The following is a 17,460-nucleotide window of genomic DNA, read 5'->3' on the forward strand; positions in this document are numbered from 1 at the left end:
TGAGATGACACCAGGATAAGTGACACCAGGATGACACCAGGATAAGTGACACCAGGTTAAGTGACACCAGGATAAGTGACATCAGGATAAGTGACATCAGGATAAGTGACACTGAGATGACACCAAGATACGTGGCACAGGGATAAGTGACACCAGGATGACACCAGGATAAGTGACACCAGGATAAGTGACATCAGGATAAGTGACACTGAGATGACACCAAGATACGTGGCACAGGGATAAGTGACACCAGGATGACACCAGGATAAGTGACACCAGGATAAGTGACATCAGGATAAGTGACACTGAGATGACACCAGGATAAGTGACACCAGGATGACACCAGGATGACACCAGGATAAGTGACACCAGGATGACACCAGGATGACACCAGGATAAGTGACACCAGGATAAGTGACACCAGGATAAGTGACATCAGGATAAGTGACATCAGGATAAGTGACACTGAGATGACACCAAGATACGTGGCACAGGGATAAGTGACATCAGGATAAGTGACACTGAGATGACACCAGGAAAAGTGACACCAGGATAAGTGACACCAGGATGACACCAGGATGACACCAGGATAAGTGACATCAAGATAAGTGACACTGAGATGACACCAAGATAAGTGACACCAGGATGACACCAGGATGACACCAGGATGACACCAGGATAAGTGACATCAAGATAAGTGACACTGAGATGACACCAAGATAAGTGACACCAGGATGACACCAGGATGACACCGGTGTGTCCACCCCACAGTTCCACCACCCCTCCTGCTCTCGACTCCTCGGTTTGTAACGGGATTTTGCGTTCATTTTTGTAGTTTTTCATTAATTTAAATAATTAAAATATTCTACTAAATCCACGCACACACACACACATATATATACGCACACACACGGACACGTACACGCACACAAAAATACAACTTTGTTTCACTATCCATGTAATAGCTATATAAAATTAACGAGATCGTCATCTATAATATATATTATATAAAAATACCCTAACTTTTCTCTTTCTGTCTGATGCATGAAAGTTGTTGGGGGTGGGGGGACGATTAAATCTTGCGACAAAGATAAAAGGGGGGGGGCACGGAGCGGGGTTGTGGAGGGGTACGTGGGAAGTGCGTTACGCAGGGGGGGGGGGGGGGAGGGGAGGGGGGTGCGATATTAAAACATCACGACACAAAATCACGGACGACGACGTAAATAAAAATAAACTTTTTCATCCATCGACCCGACAGCGTCGTCTAAGTGCTTGGCGTCAGCGACCGCCGCAATCGTTGAAATGTTTTGCATTTTTAAAGTTTTGCGCGGTTTTCGGAGCCGTTCCATCTCTTCCTTTCCTCCTTAACGGTTTTCTTGTTGTTTTTTTTGTGGGTTGTTTTTTTCTTCTTCGTCCTTTCGAACAAATTCTGACGGTGAAGGTCAGGTCAGCCGCCCCGCCCCACCCCCACCCCCCCCCCCCCCCAGGCGTCGGTGACAACCTGTCCCGCGCGGTGAGATCTGAACCGCTGCCGGACGTGTCGCCGCTCCCGTCGTCCGCCACGTGCTGTCGTGCGTTTTCTTCCCTTTCTTGCGCTACATGGGCGATTGGCCGAGTCGGGGCAGTGCGGTGGGAGAGAGAGGGGCGGTGGCAGGGGGGCGAGAGGTGGCAGAGAGAGGAGGATGGGGAGGGGGGGGTCGAGTCCAGAGTGGAGATCCCGTAAACACCAGCACGCACGCTGCCTGGGTTTGCGCATGGAAGCGAGTTTCTTCCCCTTTCCGAGCCACTCTTCAGCTGCCGCTGCTGCGCTAAAGTGCTGCAAATTTCACCGCATTTGTTTTGCAATCGCGGAAACAGAATGCATCTCCTTCCGGAAACACCGCTCATCGTTTTGAAATTCGGGTTCAATTTGCTGGCCGGTGACCGCTACTCGATTGGTTGCCGCCTGCAGACACGTCATTGGATTCGGCACACGCCTCGAGTTTTACTTAACAGGATTTGATTAATGAGCGAGAGGAAACTGTGGCGTCGCGAGGCCGTGAAGGCTTGAGGCCTTCATCCAGCAATGGACAGACCATGGGTGGTGATGATTAACGGACCGCATCTTAATTAGCGCTACGGGACGGTAGAGTACAAGGGATACTCGCTACCAGACGCATCGTGCCTAGCGGTGTTCACCAGCTCCTCACTCACTTTTCCCTTACCACCCCTCACCACCGCCTCTCATCACCGGTAGAGACGCTGACACGCCCGGGCCGGGCAAAATCCGCTCGACTTGGCCTTACGAGTACGAATAAATAAACGCGTATAAAAACTAAAACTTACAAAAACAATAATTAAATAATATAATGAACACACACACACACTCGTATAAAAACCCTTTAAAATACCGCGGAGGTATCGGTCACGTGTACAAGTGCTGGACTGTTTGCTGATGCGTTTTCAGTTTTTGTCATGTTGTCGCTAAATCGAGACAATTTTAGCAGAATTTGTTTTTTAAATTTCCGCGATCGCACACGGCTAAAGCGACTCTGCCGCTCGCCGCGAACCGGCGAATTCGGCGGTCAAGGTGTGGTGACGCAAAATAAAAAAAAACGCGGGCGAAACAAAGAAGGGCGATAAATAATAATAAAAATACGAATCAAGATTTTTTGTTTTGTTTAAATATCGACATCTCCCACCGGCGGCTCCAAGTTCCGCTTCTGCACCCCGGCCATGGGGGGGGGGGGGGGGGGCCTGCGTCGTGAGGGCAGTTGTGGAATGTTCACACCGATGACCATCAAGGAGCACTTGTATCTCCGTTCCTGGGCCCCCTTGAGGAACCCTTGGTACCTCATTCCACCCAGAGCTCCCCCCACACCCACCCATCCCCGCCGCCGCCAGGGCCCACAGCCTTTAGTTCCTCCTCTCAGGCCCACCACCCTTTTGCATTCCTTTACGGCGTCATCAGTTACCCCTCCGCGGCTCCATCGCGCAGGAACCCCCCCCCCCACGCACCGCCCCCACCCACACCCCCTTCTGCTTGTGCCCCAGTCTGGGACCCAATTCAGACCTTCTCTGTGGCTCCTTCGAGAACTCGTTGAGATCCATCGCAGACCCTCTCAGGGCCAGCTCAACGACCTCCCCGTGCAGACCACTTCTCGAACCCTCGTCACCCATCTGTTTCAGCCCCTCTTCTCATCATCGTCGTCGTCGTCGTCACCATCACACAAAACCAGTAGCAACAGCAGCAGCAGCAGCAGCCGCCGCCGTTCACCACGATGCGGGAGCAACACGCCACCCGCACCAGGCTAGGTGCACCTTGAGGCCACGTGAGAGCGGCGAAGGCTCGCCAGCCAGCAGGAGGTCACGGGACAGACCCGGGTGTCACAGGGTCAACCGAGAAGCTCATCATCACCACCATCATCATCACCACCTCCATCATCACCACCACCACCACCCTGCTCTCCACGCCAGCGTCTTTCAGTCTCCTCCACCCCTCCGTCCCCAGCGCTCACGCCGCCACAGCCGGTCCCCGCCGCTCCCCGCCGGGGCCTAGAAGCGAGGCCCGTGTCCGCCCGGCCCCGTGGGGTGGGCCGCGTGCAGCTGGCTCGCCGTGGCGGCGGTGGCGGCCGCGTGCGCCGGCGGCATCACCACGCCGACCGACGACCCCCCGCCTCCTCCTCCTCCGCCTCCTCCGCCGCCTCCGCCGCCGCCACCTCCCGCCAACACCCCTAACGCCGCCGCCACCACCGCGTTGTTGTTGTTGTTGTTGCCGCCGCCGCCGCCGATTCCCATGCCGCTGTTGCTGATGACGCCGATGACGCTGTTGCTGTTGTTGCCGCCGCCGCCGCTGTTCTCCGACTTGACGATGGTGATGACGCTGGTGGCCGCCACCTTGGCGGGCGCAATGGGCTCGCGGGCGACGGTGCGCGCGAACGCCTGCAGCGCCTCGTACTTGGCGCGCAGCGCTCCGAGCTCGAGACGCATGCTCTCATTCTCGCGCGCCAGTTTCTCCACCTCCAGCTGCAGGTCGCCCTTCTGCCGCTCGAGCTCCTCCTTCTGGGTGACGCGCTTGACGCGGCAGCTGGCGGCGTAGCCGCGGTTCTTGAGCGTGCGCCGGCGCTGCTTGAGCCGCGCTATGTCGTCCTTGGAGAGGCCTCGCAGGTGCTGGTTCAGCTCGCGCACCGACATGGACACCAGCTCATTGTCGCTCAGCGGGCCGCTGCTGCCACCGCCGCCGCCGCCACCGCAGCTGGTGTCCGTGTCGCCGCCGCCGCCGCCCCCGCAGCCCCCCCCCCCGGTGAGTGCGGCGCCGTCAGGTGACGCCACGCTGCCGGCGTTCGGCAAAATCTCGTTCGGCTCGCGCTTCACCTGCGGGGGAGGAGGGGGGGAAGGAGACGGTTGTGAGAGGGGGATGCGATGAGGACGTGGGGTGGACACGGCGGGGGGGAGCAGTCCTAAAGAAATTAGTTTTCAGTTTAGATGATTTAAAATTGCGTAGCTCCCAGTAATATCGGAAGGAAGAGCGCGCCAGACGGCCACGGCACGATGAGACGGAACACGAGAGGATGTGGCGAGGACAAACGGAACGCGGACGCACACGAGGGGAAGTGAGGGGACGGCAGACACACCATGAGGGCAGGATGGAGCACAAGAGGACACAACCAGAAGCCAGCGATGGTACACAACGTATAGACACGGAGAACACGAGCCGGGACCGGGGTCATCCTGGGGCCCCGGGCGAAGCAGAATGCTCTCCGGTTTGTTCACATGACCAGATGTGGAAATGCGCGGCGGCCGTTCGGCCGAAACCATGGCGAGGAACAACGCTAAGCCACATTTGTTCTTCCCTTCAAACTCTGAACTCAAAACACGAAGAGGGCAGCAAGCCCACCAAATATCAGCACGGCGAACATTTCCGGACGCGGCTTAAGAAGTGACCTCGGGCAAAGCTTAAAGGTCAGACCTGGCTCATCATCAACACCGCTGGTCCCCCAGTGCTTTCCGGTCTGAATGAGCCATCACCGAACTCTGTTTGGGTGTAAATTACTCAAGTTAGCGCGAGTGACCAACGGACTGACCAACGGATGACGTCACCGCAATTAGGACCGAACTCAGGGCAACAGGACGCAGAGAGACGCAGAGAGACAGGGTGGGGGACACAATGGCTTACTCCTGGGAACAACGCGACATGGAAAGGTCTCCGACAGCCCGAAAATCGAGAACTAGACGGAGCGCTTCGACAGCTCGCGGCGACGGCGATTCAAGTCAGGATTGGCGGATCACTCGGTGAGCCTCTCCCCGCCCCCCCTGACCTGTCCGGGGTGTGGGTGGGTGGCAGTGTAGCAAGTAGGCTCCCGCCGCGTGGGTATTCCCTGGGCATTAATTCTAGATTTGAAGCTTTCTTGACTGCAAGGATTCATATTTTTAGGTTTTTTCTGTAAAGTCACGTAGGTAAAAAATTAATTAAAATTAATAAAAGTAAAATAAAATAAAAATAAAATAAAAATCACGACGTTTCGGAGGCAACACAAGCTTCCGTCTTCAGGTGGAACCGTCACAGCACGCTTGCTGTATCAAGTAAAAAATAAAAATAAATAAAAATAAAATAAAAATCACGACGTTTCGGAGGCAACACAAGCTTCCGTCTTCAGGTGGAACCGTCACAGCACGATTGCTGTGTCATTTACTTGATACAGCAAGCGCTTCTATCTACCCATTTACTTGATACAGCAAGCGTGCTGTGACGGTTCCACCTGAAGACGGAAGCTTGTGTTGCCTCCGAAACGTCGTAATTTTTTATTTTATTTTTATTAATTTTAATTTTTTTACCTACGTGACTTTACCGAAAAAACCTAAGAATATTCCCTGGGCACTTCCGCTCTCCTCCTCCTCCTCCTCCCACACACACGAACTTATCGAGATAAACAACGCCTCTCTCCCTGCCACTGGACAAAGTGGAACTTCCACCAGCGGCTCGGACCGCACGGCGGGTGAAGAGAAATCTGAGCGCGGTCCGGACCTCAAGCGAGAGTTGGCCACGCGCTGAGCTGACAGCAGCAGCGCACGGGTCCGACGCTCACTCCTGCTTGCGGCCCCCAGAGCCGGCTGTGGAAATTCCACTTTCCAAATGCGCGGGGGGTGGGGGGGTGGGGGGGTGGGGGGGTGGGGGGGTGGGGGGGTGGGGGGGTGGGGCCAGTACGTCCACAGCACAAAATGTGATTGCTCACTTATGGACTCGAGAGGGATGATGATGATGATGAATTAAAAGTACTTTTATTTTTATTTTTGCAGGTAAGGATTACTAAGCTAATTAAGCTCTTGTTCAGAAACGACCTGGCTATCACAAATGAAAGCTCAACTCAATTGCTAATCGTGTAGAAATGTATTGCAGCCAAATGCTCTAAACGCAGCTGATCACGATGTAGGCTGATGAAGACTGCCATATGATAGTGACGATGTGTTGACAATGATGATGATGTTGATGATGATGCTGGCCGCAATGACAATGATGGAGACAACAACGATGCTAATGATGGGGCCAAGAACGACCCATGACTGCGACGTGGAGTGGTGGTGCCGTGGTTAGCACACGGTCCTCTCAACTGGGCCAAGTGCTATCTCAACAACAGGTCCTGGACCACATCTCCTGACCAGCTCGGTGAAGTATAGTCAAACCGCCTGTACGAGCGACACTCCACGGGGGGGTAGAGGCCTTCATCCAGCAAGCAGCGGATTGACACGGCGCCCTAAATCCTAAACTACCGTTATTGAACAGGACTGACCACTGCTACTTCGGGAACAGCAATGGCTCTGTGAGCACGACAGGAAGCAGGGGAGGGGGTGTGGGGGGCGGCTGTAGCGGCGGGAATCAAACCGTAGCCCCGGGGCTCTTCCGTCACTAGCGAGGGCGTTGTGCGCCAGCCACTAGCGGCCTCGGTGAGGGCGAGGTCCAAGCTCAACATTGACGGTTGGGGGGGGGGATGTGAGAGTGTTTGGCGGTGAATCCTGGGAGGGGTGGGACGTGGTGGAGGGGGGGGGTCTGCGTGCCGATGACGACACTCGGAAGGTATTTGTGTACGAGTGCAGCGGAACTGGGCAGCGTGCACGTGCTTGTGCAGCGCCGCAAGCACGCGAGCGTGCTCGCCCCTCGCGAGCGTGCTCGCCCTCGCAAGCGTGCTCGCCCCTCGCGAGCGTGCTCGCCCTCGCGAGCGTGCTCGCCCTCGCGAGCGTGCTCGCCCCTCGCGAGCGTGCTCGCCCCTCGCGAGCGTGCTCGCCCTCGCGAGCGTGCTCGCCCCTCGCGAGCGTGCTCGCCCTCGCGAGCGTGCTCGCCCCTCGCGAGCGTGCTCGCCCCTCGCGAGCGTGCTCGCCCCTCGCGAGCGTGCTCGCCCCTCGCGAGCGTGCTCGCCCCTCGCAAGCGTGCTCGCCCCTCGCAAGCGAGCGTGCTCGCCCCTCGCAAGCAAGCGAGCTCGCCCCTCGCAAGCGTGCTCGCCCCTCGCAAGCAAGCGAGCTCGCCCCTCGCAAGCGTGCTCGCCCCTCGCAAGCAAGCGAGCTCGCCCCTCGCAAGCAAGCGAGCTCGCCCCTCGCAAGCGTGCTCGCCCCTCGCAAGCAAGCGAGCTCGCCCCTCGCAAGCGTGCTCGCCCCTCGCAAGCGTGCTCGCCCCTCGCAAGCAAGCGTGCTCGCCCCTCGCAAGCGTGCTCGCCCCTCGCAAGCAAGCGTGCTCGCCCCTCGCAAGCAAGCGTGCTCGCCCCTCGCAAGCAAGCGTGCTCGCCCCTCGCAAGCAAGCGTGCTCGCCCCTCGCAAGCAAGCGTGCTCGCCCCTCGCAAGCGAGCGTGCTCGCCCCTCGCAAGCGAGCTCGCCCCTCGCAAGCAAGCGAGCTCGCCCCTCGCAAGCAAGCGAGCTCGCCCCTCGCAAGCGTGCTCGCCCCTCGCAAGCGAGCTCGCCCCTCGCAAGCGTGCTCGCCCCTCGCAAGCGTGCTCGCCCCTCGCAAGCAAGCGAGCTCGCCCCTCGCAAGCAAGCGTGCTCGCCCCTCGCAAGCAAGCGTGCTCGCCCCTCGCAAGCGTGCTCGCCCCTCGCAAGCAAGCGAGCTCGCCCCTCGCAAGCAAGCGTGCTCGCCCCTCGCAAGCAAGCGTGCTCGCCCCTCGCAAGCAAGCGTGCTCGCCCCTCGCAAGCAAGCGTGCTCGCCCCTCGCAAGCAAGCGTGCTCGCCCCTCGCAAGCAAGCGTGCTCGCCCCTCGCAAGCAAGCGTGCTCGCCCCTCGCAAGCGTGCTCGCCCCTCGCAAGCAAGCGTGCTCGCCCCTCGCAAGCGTGCTCGCCCCTCGCAAGCAAGCGTGCTCGCCCCTCGCAAGCAAGCGTGCTCGCCCCTCGCAAGCAAGCGTGCTCGCCCCTCGCGAGCGTGCTCGCCCCTCGCAAGCAAGCGTGCTCGCCCCTCGCAAGCAAGCGTGCTCGCCCCTCGCAAGCAAGCGTGCTCGCCCCTCGCAAGCAAGCGTGCTCGCCCCTCGCAAGCAAGCGTGCTCGCCCCTCGCAAGCAAGCGTGCTCGCCCCTCGCAAGCAAGCGTGCTCGCCCCTCGCAAGCGTGCTCGCCCCTCGCGAGCAAGCGTGCTCGCCCCTCGCAAGCAAGCGTGCTCGCCCCTCGCAAGCAAGCGTGCTCGCCCCTCGCAAGCGTGCTCGCCCCTCGCGAGCAAGCGTGCTCGCCCCTCGCAAGCAAGCGTGCTCGCCCCTCGCAAGCGTGCTCGCCCCTCGCAAGCAAGCGTGCTCGCCCCTCGCAAGCAAGCGTGCTCGCCCCTCGCGAGCGTGCTCGCCCCTCGCAAGCAAGCGTGCTCGCCCCTCGCAAGCAAGCGTGCTCGCCCCTCGCAAGCGTGCTCGCCCCTCGCAAGCAAGCGTGCTCGCCCCTCGCAAGCAAGCGTGCTCGCCCCTCGCAAGCGTGCTCGCCCCTCGCAAGCGTGCTCGCCCCTCGCAAGCGTGCTCGCCCCTCGCAAGCGTGCTCGCCCCTAGCAAGCGTGCTCGCCCCTCGAAATCGTGCTCGCCAAGTAACGCGCGGAGTCGCACGTTCGCTCGCTCGCTCACTTGCTCACATTTAGTTTCACGCATTCGCTCGCTCACTCACGTGCTCAACGAGTCACGCACGCGTTCACACATCGCTCGCTCGCTCATTCACTCACATGCTCAACCAGTCACACACGACGTTCACACACTCGCTCACTCACTCGCTCACACACTCGCTCACTCACTCGCTCACACACTCGCTCACTCGCTCACACACTCGCTCACTCGCTCACACACTCGCTCACTCCCTCACACACTCGCTCGCTCACTCCCTCACACACTCGCTCGCTCACACACTCACTCACTCTATCGCTCACACACTCGCTCACTCTATCGCTCACACACTCGCTCACTCTATCGCTCACACACTCACTCACTCTATCGCTCACACACTCGCTCACTCTATCGCTCACACACTCGCTCACTCTATCGCTCACACACTCACTCACTCTATCGCTCACACACTCGCTCACTCTATCGCTCACACACTCACTCACTCTATCGCTCACACACTCGCTCACTCTATCGCTCACACACTCGCTCACTCTATCGCTCACACACTCACTCACTCACTCTATCGCTCACACACTCACTCACTCTATCGCTCACACACTCACTCACTCTATCGCTCACACACTCACTCACTCTATCGCTCACACACTCACTCACTCTATCGCTCACACACTCACTCACTCTATCGCTCACACACTCGCTCACTATCGCTCACACACTCACTCACTCTATCGCTCACACACTCGCTCACTCTATCGCTCACACACTCACTCTATCGCTCACACACTCACTCGCTCGCTCACACTTGTACTCACTCGGATACTCGCCCAGTCACACATCTTCATGCAAACTCCCGCGCTCATTCGCTCACACGGACACTTGCTCATTAATGCGCTCGCTATTACATGCCTTACTCGTGTGTTAACACACACGTCCGCCCTTATATGCTCACCCCAACACACACCGTGAAACACTCTCACATACTCAAAACCATAACATTCCTAAGTACACACACGTAGAGACATTTTTCACATAGTCCCGCAAACGTACCCAAACATGCTCTGGCACACTCGCTTGCACATTCCCTCGCACCATAACACACACACACAGCACTCACAAAATATACACTTATACACGTACACACACTCTTACACGTGACTCACAATCACAACACAATACAAAACCCCCAATAAAAACACCTCTTACAAACACACACCAACATCACACACACACACAATCATAATAGCACACCACCGACTTACGGCTCACACAAACCCTCACGATAATAATTATACGACTCGGTGACTCACGAAACGCACGTACACACACGCGTGTGCGCGATCACAAGAATAACATTCACTGACTCACGCGTGTACACGAACCAACTCCCACCACATCAACACAGTCATTACACTCGCACACACGAGCACACACACCTTGGCCTGTGAATGGAATTTTCCAAACGCCAAGCCACCTCAGCCCAAATTCTCCCCTCCTCGCTAGCTCTCACCCCTCCCCTCTCCACAATCCCTCTCGCCAATCCCTCTCCCTCTCACGCAGCCTGTGATCTCAGGCTGCAGCATGCAGGCTAAATGTGGTGCGGTCGTCCCACGCACGCACGCGCAGACAGACAGACAAACGCACGGCGCACGCACGGGCGCACGTGCACACGCGCACACAGCCACGGGCGCGCAGAGCCACGCACGCGCGCAAACGCACGCGCAGCCACACGGCCACGCACGCGCGCACGCACGTGCACACGCGCGCACACACACGCGCGCACACCCGGCACAATCCGCAAACTCATAACGAGAGGCCGCAACATTGGAGGCGGCCTTGACCGCTTAAAACACAGACCACACACACGCGCGCGCGCGTAGACACGGTCTCGCACGCACGGACACGTTCACACACCCTCACCGGCTTCCTTCACGTCGGTATGCGGAATCACGCGCGCGCACACACAGGCAGTTCCACAAATTAGGCAACCAGCACAAAGTTTCACAATCACCCGAATATACACCCACGGGGGGGTGGGGGGGGTGTTACTGTTAAGGTAATAATTATGTATAGTCTTGGAATATATGGCTTACTTTGTGAAATTAGCCGATGCGTTTACACACACACACCTGCGCGCATAACTGAACGCCCCATCCGTGTCCGTGGTATTTCACGAGATGGCTTCTTCCCCGATCGAAAAAATTCGGACAAATTATTTCCGTCCGAATTATACTCGTAATCAGTCGACGTGCTATGCCCAATTAATAAAGAAAAAGCCACTTCACGATTCTCCTGAGGATGAACCCCGGCGTTTCCAAAGTGTCTGAAAAGCACGTTGTTTAAACCGGGATTGTTTGATTATTATTTGATTTTGATTTAAAGCTTTCGTGACTGCTGGGATTCATATTCTTGGTTCTTTCGGTAAAGCCACGTAGAAGGGAAATAACAAAATAATAAAATCTATATAATAAAATAATAGCATATGCTTTTTTTTCTACGTGACTTTACCGAAAGAACCAAGAATATTATTTGATTGTTATTATCATCGCCGCGATTACTCTACGACGCCGTGTCGCATTACGAGATACTTTTCCTTTCAAGCGCCGTGGCGTTATTGACACCCAACGTGTTCAGTTTCCCCGCCCCCCCAACCAGTGGTGGGTGGGCAACCTACGACCCGCGTGCCGCATGCATCCCTTGGCGTCTCGATGTTGCGCGTACGCACGTTTAACTCCTTTCGCGCACCGCACGTAGCCAACCATGCTAACCGGAGGTGCGGGGCTGTAGGTGAGGCCGTAGCTCAGTGGTGGGCAACCTGCATCCCCCCCCACGGGCCTCACGTGTCCCGTGGAGGCCCCTCGCGATGTCCCGGTCGAAAAGGGCGTCTCTAGGGCGGCACGTGGGGTCACGATTAGCGCACGAGCACGGTGTCAAGCCTGCGGCCCATCGAGGTGAAAGAGGGCCGCTCATGTGGTCCACCGATTAAAGTCTGGGGTTGCCCATCACTCTTTGGTTCTTTCGGTAAAGTGACGTATAAAGATAAAATAATAAATTAAATACTAGCATACGACGTTTCGATTGCAACACAAGCAATCATCATCAGGTATAAATGAAATAGAAACACAAATCTAGTATACTTAGAATGTAATGTAATACAACAGAGAGTCGGATAACATAACAGTCAACACAGAGACATGTCTGTCTATACGTCTCTGGTTCTGTGTTTTCTCTCTCTCTCAAATTTAGCATTCTCAGGAAGAACGTAATCAACCAGGTAGGGTGTTGACTGTTATGTTATCCAACTCTCTGTTGTATTACGTAACATTTCTAAGTATACTAGATTTGTGTTTCTATTTCATTTATAGCTGATGATGATTGCTTGTGTTGCAATCGAAACGTCGTATGCTAGTATTTCATTTATTATTTTCTCTTTATACGTGACTTTACCGAAAGAACCAAAGAGTAATTCCTGCAGTCACAAAAGCTACAAATTAAGTTTGCCCATCACTGCCGGTTTAGACCATGGAACTAGTTAGACCATGGAACTAGTTAGACCATGGAACTAGTACCATCACGCAGCTGCGGCTTTTGGTTGGCCATCAAACGAAGACGGTCACCGCGTCACCCGGCGCTTTCAGATGCGCTTCTGCGGCCGTCTGGAACGCTCTTCCTTCTGAGGTTAGGAAGCCACCGGAGCCATGCACTTTTGAATCATCTAGTTTGAAAAACTATTTATTTTGATTTCGATTTAAAGCTTTCGTGACTGCAGCGATTCATCTTCTTGGTTCTTTCGGTAAAGTCACGTAGAATGGAAATAATAAAATAATAAAATAAAACATAATAAAATAAACGTCGTGAGAATGATTTTATTATGTTTTATTATTTTATCATTTTATTATTTCTATTTATTTTGACCCGATGTTTGTGTTTAGTTTGTTGTCCTTCCTCCGCACCTCCGATTAACACGGTTAGCTATGTACGGTGGTGTGAAAGAAGTTCAACATACATACATACATGCATGCAGGCTTCTCGCCTATAATTCTGAACGAAGAGGCGCACGGAAATCAATTAATCTACAGCCACGCGCGCACGCACGCATGCGCGCACGCACGTACATTTACGTGCCGGAGAAAATTCACACGGACAAATTCACAACACAAACTCGGTGCCACTCAACTAGGTGGCAACAAATAATGATGAGGACTATTATTATTATTATTCGTAAATTTACGTATAAAACACTTTGACAAACAGCTACGTCTACAGTAGAATTCACAGCCGTTGAAATTTAACACAGCTACAACATTTATTGACAATTCTTGAATTTACCTCAGAGTAAATCAATTAAATCAATTCAGAACTGGTATGCAGGATGGCCCAAAAAAGCCAGGACAGATAGGGTTGCATAATGACAACCCTATGTGTTTCGATTTAAAGCTTTCGTGACTGCAGGGATTCATCTTCTTGGTTCTTTCGGTAAAGTCACGTAGAAGGAAAATAATGGAGAACAGGTCTGTCGAGAAGGCAGAGTCTTCTCGACAGACCTGTTCTCCACCTGAAGACGGCTGCTTGCGTTGTGGCCAAAACGTCGTGAGAATTATTTTATTATGTTTTATTTTTATTATTTTATTATTTTCCTTCTACGTGACTTTACCAAAAGAACCAAGAAGATGAACCCTATGTGTGCTGATCTGTGGGCCAATTTGTACAATAATAACCCTGTGTCCTGACTTTGGCCACCCTCTATGTGTCCTTACTTTTGGCCATCCTGCACAATAATACTAATTACCCAATGCATCCTGACTTTTCAGCCACCCTCTATGTATTTGCTAGACCACCGATTAGCATCTCCGATCAGCACGGTTGACTACGTATTGTGCGAAAGAAGGCCCAAAACATCAAGTGGCCAGCAACAGACTACAGTAGAACCTTGGGTTGCGAGTAACTTGGTCTGCGAGTGTTTTGCAAGACGAGCACATTTTTCAAGTAAATATTAATTTGATAAACGAGCGAGGTCTTGCAATACGAGTAGTACGTGTATACGCTTCGTCTGCCGAGCGTCACGTGATCACAACTGATGTACGAGTGCTTTGATATACGAGTGCTCTGGATTACAAACACGTGTTCCGGAACGAATTATGCTCGCAATCCAAGGTTTTACTGTATTATCAAAAATAGGGATAGGGTTTTTACCCTTCCAAGCAATAAGAAGGGAGGTGTTAGGATGATCAAACACCACATAGATACATTTTGCAAGGCATCAAGTCTGCATTGACCACAAATACTCGTGGCAAAAAACATGCAAAAAACATGCAAAAACATGCAAAAAAGCATGCAAAAAACATGCAAAAAACATGCAAAAAACATGCAAAAACATGCAAAAAACATGCAAAAAAACATGCAAAAAAACATGCAAAAAACATGCAAAAAAACATGCAAAAAACATGCAAAAAACATGCAAAAAACATGCAAAAAACATGCTCCGATAACACACGCATTGCCTTTGGAACAGATTGTCCTACACCAGAGACAGTCTTCTTCATGGCCGCCTTGTCTCACCAGTGTGAGACCAGAGAGAGAACGCCAAAAGGCGAACAGCACAAAGGCAATGGTTCATGCAGACTTGATGCCTTGCAAACGGTGTCTCTCTGGTGTTGGGACATCTTGACACCCGATTTATTGTCAGCAAGGGTAAAAACACATTCTCATTTCCCCCCCCCCCCATCATTTTTGATGATGGCAAAAAGGTCCCGCACACTAGCACGATTGCGTCGAAGGCGGTAAGCAAAAGTGACGTCGGGAGGAGGGAATTATCGAATTAGTAGAGCAGTGCGAGGGAAGAAAAAGCGTGAGGAGTGGTGACCTGCAGTGTGGTGGATGAACAAAGACAAAGATCCCCCGTGTAGCCTTAACAAACTTTTGGGGCAAGTGCTGCGAGTGAGTAGCGCCTATGAAGGCCGGCACGGTGCACGAGGAGGTTGTGTGGATAACACCACGGCCAAACGGCATTTGCCTCTCCAGTGACGATGTTGACACACACCGCATCAGGTACTCATTTGAGGCTAAGTAGACCTAGGGGAGCCCCAGGACCTGTTCCGATAATTGTCACTGCTGTTGTTGGCCGCGAGCTGGAATCAAACTCGGGTCGCCGTGTTTGTAGCGCAGCCTCGCAGACACACACACACACACACGTACGTACACTCAAATCCATACGCGGCAATTGCATCAGGCACACATTCTAACTCGCACACAAGGGCACGTACAAATTCCCAAACATTGATATTTGCGCACACAAAGTCATTGACGGAAGGCACGTTTAGTTCCAAATTCACACACGCACGCACAGCAACAACCATAACAACAGCCGCCGTTCGTCCACTCGGTGACGCTTGGCCTACTTGGAATACCCAGGTGCTATAGGCTCTGGCTGCGCGGTGGCCAGGAGATGTTGTACTCGAGCAAAGGATCATTGCGTCCACCTGTGCCGAGCTTTAGTTGTTACGCTCCCGTACGAGAGTGGCGGGGTTGTTACTCAATTGGGGATGATTGAACACCCCCAATTGAGTAGCAGGACCCTCTTTAAAACAAGCCTGGAGACTCAGCGTGCCTTTTCCTGGGTGATTACATCCACCCATGCGCCGGCATGCATGGTAATCTCCGCCCTAGTAACGGTCTCCGTCGGCAACCGTCGTCCCAGCGACGGTTGCTATGGTAACCCGCATCACAGCAACGGCTGCCACGGGTAGCGCCAAAGACTGGCCCACCCGGTTACCGGCGCCGCCGACAGGAATGCGACAGTTGCTACAGCAACCGACGCCAAGGGTTAACGGCGATGGCAAACAGGTTGCCACGGCGCGGCTGGCATTTGCCGCGGGTATCGGTCGCCGTGGGCGACGGTCGTCAGGGGAGACAGCCGACATTGCAAATTTCGCTGCATCAGCTGTTGCCTGGCGACAGATGCAAGCCCAGAGGTCAGGGCCTAAATATAGAGAAATAGCATCACAGGCTGCGGCATCACAGACCAGCCCACACACACCGCACGGTGCAGCTTGCCTATTGAAACAGAAATTATATGGATGTACTGCCCCTGACCATGGTAATGTGGAATTGCAAACCGTTGGCTCAGGGTCACCAACATACGTGCACTTGATCACAACACACGAACGCACAACCGTGGTCAGAAACAAAGACAAAGATCCCCACGTGTAGCCTTTACAGACTGTTGGGGCAAGTGCTGTTTGGCGAGCACCTCTGACAGCCAGCAATGGCACACGAGGGGGTAGGAAGCCAGCACCGCACCCGGCTGCCTTTGTCTCCCTCGTGGCGATGTTTACAGACAGCACTAGGTACTAGTTTAAGGCTGAGTCGACCTAGACACACACGCGTACAAGCGCACGCGTACAAGCGCACGTACACACAGCTCTCATCTGATGCGGACCATGCATGTGTACACACACATTATTCATAAACGTATTCACACACGCGCACAAACACACGCATAAACACCGACAGCGATATGCATGTACGGGCACCCATCACCACAGGCATTGGTGGTGATGATGGTGAGAGCTGTGATGGTCGTGATGGTGATGGTAGTAATTAGTTGTGGCGGTGAAGATGGCAGTGAAGGCTGTGATGGTGGTGATGGCGATGATGGTTGCGATAGCTGTAATGATGATCCTGGTGGTGATGGCTGCTGTGATGATGGTGGTGGTGATGTTAGTGATGGTGATGATGGTAGGGTTACGGTGATGGTGGTAATGATGGTGATAGTGGTGATGGCAGTGATGGTAGTGATGGTAGTGGTGATGGCAGTGTAGGAAACAGTTGCGATGGTGATGATGGTGATGATGGTGATGATGGTGATGATGGTGGTGGCGTTGACGGTAACAGCTGCGATGGTATTGGTGATGGCGGTGATGGTAACAACTGAGATGGTCGTGGTGACGGCTGTGATGGTATTGGTGATGGCGGTAACGGTAACAATTGAGATGGTCGTGGTGATGGTAGTGGTGACGGTAGTGGTGATGGCGGTGGTGATGGCGGTGACGGCAATAGCTGCAATGGTCACGGTGATGGCTGTAATGGTAGTGGTGATGGCAGTGACGGTAACAATTGAGATGGTCGTGGTGATGGTAGTGGTGGTGGTAGTTGGTGATGGTAGTGGTGATGGTAGTGGTGACGGTAGTGGTGACGACGGTGGTGATGGCGGTGACGGCAATAGCTGCAATGGTCACGGTGATGGCTGTAATGGTAGTGGTGATGGCAGTGACGGTAACAGCTGCGATAGTAGCGGTGATGTTCGTTGTGATGTTGAGAGGAGAATTGTGCTGATGGGGCGAGTGCTGTGGGATCTTGCTGGCTCAGCATGGCCGGGAGTGCTGACTCCAGCAGACTCACGCGAGAGGGAGAGATCTGAACA

General features: G+C 54.0%; 1 protein-coding gene across 1 annotated transcript in view; it reads right to left on the reverse strand.

Annotated features, from left to right (window-relative positions):
* Positions 1–3,534: 3,534 nt before the first annotated feature.
* LOC144718585 (uncharacterized) overlaps positions 3,535–17,460 on the reverse strand; it is a 33,710-nt gene continuing 19,784 nt past the window's right edge. Inside the window, exon 3 of the mRNA XM_078593959.1 lies at positions 3,535–4,353. Within this exon, the coding sequence (XP_078450085.1) occupies positions 3,535–4,353 (819 nt within the window). The remainder of the gene's footprint in view (positions 4,354–17,460) is intronic.

This window comes from Lampetra planeri, chromosome 5 (assembly GCF_965212315.1).
Source record: "Lampetra planeri chromosome 5, kcLamPlan1.2.h2, whole genome shotgun sequence".
Lineage (NCBI taxonomy): Eukaryota > Metazoa > Chordata > Hyperoartia > Petromyzontiformes > Petromyzontidae > Lampetra > Lampetra planeri.